The 7,896-nt window shown below is 41.8% G+C and overlaps 1 protein-coding gene across 7 annotated transcripts in view; it reads right to left on the bottom strand.

Annotated features, from left to right (window-relative positions):
* SHLD1 (shieldin complex subunit 1) overlaps nt 1–7,896 on the bottom strand; it is a 104,944-nt gene that overhangs the window by 37,686 nt on the left and 59,362 nt on the right. The window contains exon 4 of one of the 7 annotated variants that reach the window (XM_057529179.1): nt 4,325–4,533. The exons of the other annotated variants lie outside the window; for them this stretch is intronic. Coding sequence (XP_057385162.1) covers nt 4,487–4,533 — 47 coding nt within the window. The 3' untranslated portion in view covers nt 4,325–4,486. Of the gene's footprint in view, nt 1–4,324; nt 4,534–7,896 lie in introns of those variants that run through there. 7 annotated transcript variants of the gene reach the window in all.

The following is a 7,896-nucleotide window of genomic DNA, read 5'->3' on the forward strand; positions in this document are numbered from 1 at the left end:
GGTACATTAAAAAAATTCTGGATTTGGGTGGTATAAACAGTCCTGGATGGTACAATGTACTTATTGCCACTAAACTACACATTTAAAAAAATGGTTAATATGGTAAATTTTATGTTATATGTTATATACCACAAATAAAAAAAATTTGCATTTAACTGGTAAAGAAATGCAAATTAAAACAACGAGATGGGGACTCCCTTGGTGGCACAGTGGTTAAGAATCCACCTGCTAATTCAGGGAACATGGGTTTGAGCCCTGGTTCGGGAAGATCCCACATGCCGTGGAGCAACTAAGCCCATGTGCCACAACTACTGAGCCTGCACTCTAGAGCCCGTGAGTCACAACTACGGAGCCTGCATGCCACAACTACTGAAGCCCACGTGCCTAGAGCCTGTGCTCCGCAACAAGAGAAGCCACCGCAATGAGAAGCCCGCGCACTGCAATGAAGAGTAGCCACCACTCTCCACAACTAGAGAAAGCCTGCACAGCAACGAAGACCCAATGCAGCCAAAAAAAACAACAAAACAAAATAACGAGATGACAGTTTGTACCCATACTCTATCCTCAGTGAGGTCACCAGGTGGGTAAGACCCTTGTGGAAGAGGTGGATGTCACCCAGGACGCAGGGAGACCAGCCCCCTCCCAGCTTGCTGGGTGGAGGATAAGCAGTGTCACTTTCCCAGAGGGCTATGGGACTCAAATGCTTTGACACTGTAATTTGGCTGTCAAGAGTCTATTCTAAAGAAAGCATCAGTAGCCAGGCTCAGAATATCTAGCTAAGTGCATATGTATGCATCCACTCTATGCTGGAAGGCCAGGAGGGCACCACCAATGGACGACAACTTGGAGGAGTGTCTGGAAGACACAATGGGCAAGATAGACCATAAAACTCAAAGGTGCTGGACACCCACACCCCACCCAGCTGAAAGGAAATGGCATGCAAAAAGTGAGTTTTCTAGCAGAAATCTGAAATTATCCTGTAGTCAGAAGCAGGAGGAGCTGGAAGGAGAAAGTGTGGGGAAGGGAGGAGGAGGAGGTCTGTCTGGATATTATTTAAAGGGATCAGTAGAGTTGAGCCAGGTCTCCCCCATAACACACCATAAACATGTTCCTTCTCAGAGCTGCCAGCTCTGGTGTGTGTCAGCAGGATGCAACACGAAACGCATGGGACACTGATGTGCACAGTGGCATTATTTGTAAGAGTAAAAATATTAATAATAGCTGGCAAAAATGGTTAATAAATTATGGCATATCTATATAATGCAATATTTTTCAGCAATTAAAAATGATATTTTTGAATTTAGATGATATCAGAAAAGGCTCACAGTATAATGTCTAAAGAAAACAGACAATTGGCAAAAATTGAATCAGGTCTGTGGAATAATCCACAGTGGAGCTCTGTATAAATGTTGATTTTTCTGATTTTGATAATTGTACTGTAGCTGTATAGGAGAATGTCCTATTTTAGGAAATACACACTGTACTAAAGTATTTATGAGTGAAGGAGCATTAGGTCTACACTTACTCTCAAATGATTAAGAGAAAAAATAATATAATTCTCAAATGAATAAGAGAATGATGAAGCAAATGTGGTAGAATATTCTCAATGGGAGAATATGAATGCAGGGTATAATTTTTTAGAAAAGCAAATAACCCAATTTAAAATAAAGAGCCAGTGATATGGACAGATAATTCACAGGAGAATAAATTAAAATGTCTAAGAAAATTATATAGTATGATGCTCAAACCTTACTAGTAATCAGAGAAATGCCAATTAGAACAATGAGTTCTTGTTTTTCACCCATATCAGTAAGGATGTGGGAAAACAGTCACTCTCAGACATTTTTGGTACAGGTTTTTGGAGTGTTAGCTGTACTTATGGAACAAATTTGGAAATGTGCATGCCCTTTGATGCAGTAATTCCACCTTCTACGCACCTGTTCTACAGAATGAAAAAAAGCAGCATGCAAAATTATACGTAGAGAATGACCCTTATTTGGTTTAAAAAAAAATAAAGAGCTACAAGTAAATCACAAAAATGGTAACAGTGATTAAGGATTATCTCCAGGTTTTAAAAAGGAGATGGTTTTCTTCTCAGCATTGCTTTTAAAAAATGTATAAAATACTCAAACAAGCAGGAAACATACAAAACCGAAAACAGCAAGCCTCCATGTACCCAGCAACCATAGTTAAGTGATGTTAACAGTTATGAGAAAATAAGTCATTAGATATATTTGAAGACCATCCCAACTTCTTTCCATCCTTTTCATCCTAGAGTTTCTTCTTTCTAAGCTTTCTTCTTTAAGCTTGTTTGTATTTTACAATGTTAACCTATTACCATTATAACAAACATGAACCTCTTGAAAAGCAGCATTGAATGGAAACAAGCAAATCATTTGCACACTGCTCAGAATGCCTGGGGGACCTCAGTAATTCCCTCTATTTGTTATTGGAGAAACTGGGGTACTGTCAGGTACCTCCACTTGCATGCCATAAGATTGGCTAGTTACAGGTCTCTGAGTGGAAACAAAATGCCATTTAGAAACCAGTAGATTTCACATTTGAATGCCCAGGTAACTCTTCAGTGGATCAGTACCTGGTGAAACAGCAGTTGCAACATGACAGAGCTAGAAGGAAGGCCTGTGCTGATCACCTTTCTTTCTAGTCCAACCACTTTGTTACCGTTGAAGAATTTAAGTTCTAGAGCAAGCATGTGACTTGCTCAAGACCAGACCGGGAACTCATATAGGGGAGAATAAAGGAAGGGCTCTACCAGCAGCCTGGTACTGGATCTCTCTTTCCCTTTTTGGAAAATGAGGGCTAAAAGGCGCCATAGCTTTGAGAAGGTGTTCCCAGGATGTTCCACTGAAAACAGGTTCCCTCCAGATTTCCCACACCTTGAGCCTGGTCAGTGCCCCCTTCGGTGGACACAAGAGAAGGGGCTTTTCCCTTGTACTGGGTCCCTGGTCTTGTTCAGGTTGAGATTGTTCATCCAGATCCAAAAGTCTGCTTGGTGATCAATCTGTGCCTCTCAAGTATCAGCTCTTTGGCCTTACTGTATGATAAGAAACTATATAATTGGCCTCATTGTTGGGATTTAAGGACACACACATGAACACACACACACAGCCCCACAGCTCTGGATTTTCACTTTATATCTCTCAAGAAGATGAACAACAAAAGCAGTAAATATCAATTCACCTGACCCAACATGATGGACTTTTATTTATTTATTTAAAAAAAATTTTTTTTGAAATCTCCATTTTTAAAAAAATTTATTTATTTATTTATTTATTTATTTATTTATGGCTGTGTTGGGTCTTCGTTTCTGTGTGAGGGCTTTCTCTAGTTGCGGCAAGTGGGGGCCACTCTTCATCCTGGTGTGCGGGCCTCTCACTATCGCGGCCTCTCTTGTTGCAGAGCACAGGCTTAAGATGCGCAGGCTCAGTAATTGTGGCTCACGGGCCCAGCCGCTCCACGACATGTGGGATCTTCCCAGACCAGGGCTCGAACCCGTGTCCCCTGCGTTGGCAGGCGGAATCTCAACCACTGCGCCACCAGGGAAGCCCATGATGGACTTTTAAATGAAATTTTGCCTGACCAATAGCCCACGTGGTTGCCAAGACTCCAAGATGACCCCTAATGATCCCCATCTCCTGGTATTCACACTCTTGAGTAGCCTCCTTCCATGCTGTAGTGGGGTAGGCCTGTGTGACCCATAGAACATGGTAGAAGTGATGGTCTGTTGCTTCCAAGATTAGATTATAAAAGGCACTGTGGCTTCTGTTTTGAGCACCCTCCACCTCTCTCTCTCTTTCTCTCAGCTCACTTGGGGAGAAGTCACCTGCTTTGTCTTGAGCACACTCAGCAGCCCTGTGGAGGGGCCTGGAGAACTGAAAACTCCAGCCAGGAGTGACATGAGTGAATCTTCTTGGAAGCAGATCCTCCAGCTCCAGTCAAGGCTTTGGCTTGACTGCAACCTCATGAGAGACTTAGAGCCAGAAGCCCCCAGCTAAGCCACTCCTAGATTTTTGACTCCCAGAAACTGTGAGGTAATGAATGTTTGTTGTTTTAAGCTGCTGAATTTGGGGGTAATTTGTTATCACTCCCAATAGGTAACTGAGCTCACTGTCCCTCAATATCCAGTATGCTACAACGAAGTTTTTACCAAACTATATTTTAGAGGTTAAGAAATGTTGGTCACAGACTTCCACATGATTTTTTTAAAATTTAATTTAATTTATTTTTTATACAGCAGGTTCTTATTAGTTATCTATTTTATATAAATTTATTTATTTATTTTTATTTGTTTATTTTTGTCTGCACTGGGTCTCCGTTGCTGCATGCGGGCTTTCTCTAGTTGTGGCGAGCAGGGGCTACTCTTCGTTGCAGTGTGCAGGCTTCTCATTGCGGTGGCTTCTCTTGCTGCGGAGCACGGGTTCTAGGCACGTGGGCTTCAGTAGTTGTGGTGCACGGGCTTAGTTGCTCAGTGGCATGTGGGATCTTCCCAGACCAGGGCTCGAACCGTGTGCCCTGAATTGGCAGGCGGATTCTTAACCACTGAGCCACCCGGGAAGTCCCCATAATTTCTTATTTTCTCAGTTGATGAAACTCTGATAGTAAAAGATGTTTCAAAGGACTACAGATTGTTGCCATAACCCAATACCTGAGCAAACCGTGCCTTTCAAAGTAGGACTGGGAAACTCTCTCATAAAGGTTTTCAGGGTGCTGCCGCCCAGCAGGCTCCCCCTGAGCAGGCTGCTGAAATCCTCCGTGTGCCTCTCAGATGGCTCTGGATCTGGGACAATACATCAGGCTCTTAGGTATGGCCTGGCTGGCTTTGTCATCCCTGGTCTCTTTCTCCAGGACACTGTAAATCAATGGCCCAGGCTAAAGCTTATCCATCAAACCCGGAGATGAAAAGAAGACAAGACGAAAGGAGACATAAATAAAACCTTTCCCCTGTGAGAGAGCATGACAGCAGGCTAAGCGATCATTTAATATCAGCCTGAAGTAACATTTTCCTTTCTTTATTTTATGAACTTTACTTGGACTTCCACAGCCATTCTTTTTTAAACCTACCTGTGACAAACAACTCTGAGTTTGCTGATAAATACATCACTGTGGGAAAATGTCTTCTAATCTGGACATTTCAGAAATGGGTTGCTTGGGTTTTCTACCACTAAAGGGTGAATTTAAATTCTAAGACAGCAGAGACTGTATCTAGTTCACACTTTCTCCCCAGGAGCTAGCACAGTGCATTTACTTACCAACTATGAATTTACTTTCCATCTTTGAAGGCCTATCAGTCAAAGGGTATCTGCTGAGTGCCTATAGGTACAGCATGGTGGAAGGAGCTGTAAGGGCCATGAAACTTAACATGGCATAGACCTGAGGCACTGAAAAATACTATCAGGTCCCCATGTGTGTCCACTGGAATTCAGTAGTTCTTTAGGCATAAACACAAACGTGTGACTTTCTTAGCAAATTACCTGCTGTTTAAATAGTCTTTAGAGTTGCTATGGTGCCTGAAATCAATATAACATTCACTGAGTACTTATTATATGTAATGAAGGCAAAGCAGTTACAAAGGTGAGAATTACAGTTAATAAGCAAAGTTTGAGATTGAAAATAATGGATAAAGGTAAGAGTATAGATGATTTTTTTCCTTCTAATGTTCTGTATTTTCAAAGTGTCCTAAAATTAGCATGTATTGGTTTTAAAAATCAGAAGAAAACGAATGGTATTCCTGAAGGGGTGGAATCAGGTGAAAGGGGGAAAAATATTAGGCAAGTCAGCAAAAATGAGTCAGGGAAAGGCGACCTCTGCTGGTGAACCATTATGATGAAGAGCACGAGCTTCGGAGTCTGCAGGTCTGGGTTCAAATCTCAGCATTGCTGCAATATTAGCTCTGTCTGTGGGGAGGTAATTTTGCCTTTCTGAGCCTCAGTTTCCTGATCTATAAAATAGGGATAATAGTGTCTTCTTTAGGTAGAGAATGAAGATTAAATGAGATAATACACTGAAGGATCTCAGTTCAGTAAATGGTGGCTATTACTTCTATATTATTATGGGTGACAGTGAGTGATATCTGATACAGCTCTTGGTGTTACTATAGCAACCCCAAATTTCTCTCCTGATACACAGCTGTAGAGCTCTCTCCTACCCCATTCTTCTACCACCTTTCTTTTTTACTGTTTTCTCTTCTCTTTTCTCCACTGCTTTTGTCTCTGCCAGTTGGAACCAGTAACACTCACCGGGGTGCTTAGGTCTGCAGGCGGGATGTAGTTTAGTGAGGCAGGGCCAGATAATGTGATTCACAGTTCCTGCCATCCTGCCAACTCAGTATGTGATCTCAAACCTCTTAATCACTCTTGGCAACTCTGTCATCTAACTTATAAAATGGGGACAAGATCTCTGCCTTTACTTACCACAGAAGAATAGTAGAAAAAAAAATCTAAGTAAATAACCTCCGGCAATGACAGACTAACTGGTACCAGACTTGCACTTCTGCTGTAAACAACTAGAAAACAGGACAAAATGTATGGAACAACTGTTTTCAAATACTGGACATGGGTAGTATAGGACTTTGACCCCTGAGAAAAGGGAAACGAAACAAGATGTGCCTATGACTGCCCCAGCTTCCTGCCTGGAGGCACTTTCTGGACCACAGTCCAGGGAGTGGGATCCAAGCAGAGCACAGCAGTCTCCACAGTGAGGAGACAGAGATTTGAGCTTAAGATACCTGGAATTTGTGAGGCTAAGTCCTAGAGAGAAGGGAGCTACACAGAGAAAGAGCTCCAGAGACTGGAACAAGGATTCTTTTTGAGTCTTCCACTGAACACTAAGCTGTGCACATTTATGGTGAAACTCCATAAAGCCAGGCAAAGCCAGGGAGGGAAGCTGAGCTGAACAACTCCAAGAACTTGCACAGGGCTGGGAGACCTCCATGTTCTGACAGCCACAGTGGAGAGACCTTGCTGAACATCCAGGGTATTCAGTAGAGACCCAGAAAGGCCACACCTTGGTAGTAAGCTAAACTAAGTACAGAGTAAAGGCTACTCCAAAATCTCTCTAACGAACTTAAAAACAAGCCTGAAACCATCTAAGTTGATTAGCAAGTAACTTAACTGACTGCCAAAACAAACTTCAGTACTTTTTAAAGACAGCAAAATCCAGACACTTAACAATGTAATATCATGAAGTCCAACCATCAAGTAAAACTTGGTGGAGAAGAAGCAGTAATAGGTATTTTGAAAAAACCTGGCTCATTTCTAGATATAAAGTCCAAAACAACCATCAGTCCTTTTGTTTGTTTCTTTTTGCTTTGTACTTTGAGGAAATAGTGCTGTAAATATATGACTATTTCTCTAATTGTTATTTTCTGATACTTGCATTTTCTCCTCTTCCATAGAAAAGTATAGAAGAGGCTCTTTATCACAGAATTAACTTTACAAGAAAAAGAAAAATGTACTAATTTACTCCACTAAAACTAAAATTCTTCCAGCCTCTATGCGCATGTCACCTGTCAGAGGCCTTTCCTGGCCATGGTGTTTAAATTGCACCCCCATCTCTTATGTTGCATGCTGTTTCTTCATAGCACCAGCTGATACAGTATTTATTTATTTGTCTTGTTGTGTATTTACCCCTTCTGTACCCCCTCCAAACAGGACCCTGGTAACTAGAATAAAAGCTCCTTGAAGGCAGGGTTTTTATCTATTTTGTTCACTATGTATGCCCAGTGCCAAGCACAGGGCCTGGCACATATTAGATGCACAATAAACATTTCTTGAATGGATAAATGAACAACATCCACTGCATTTTAAAGAATCCAGTCATCAGGGGTTCAGGTAAACAACCGATTACAATATGGAGAAAACAGAAAAGAACTCAGCA

This window comes from Balaenoptera acutorostrata, chromosome 15 (assembly GCF_949987535.1).
Source record: "Balaenoptera acutorostrata chromosome 15, mBalAcu1.1, whole genome shotgun sequence".
NCBI classification, from domain to species: domain Eukaryota; kingdom Metazoa; phylum Chordata; class Mammalia; order Artiodactyla; family Balaenopteridae; genus Balaenoptera; species Balaenoptera acutorostrata.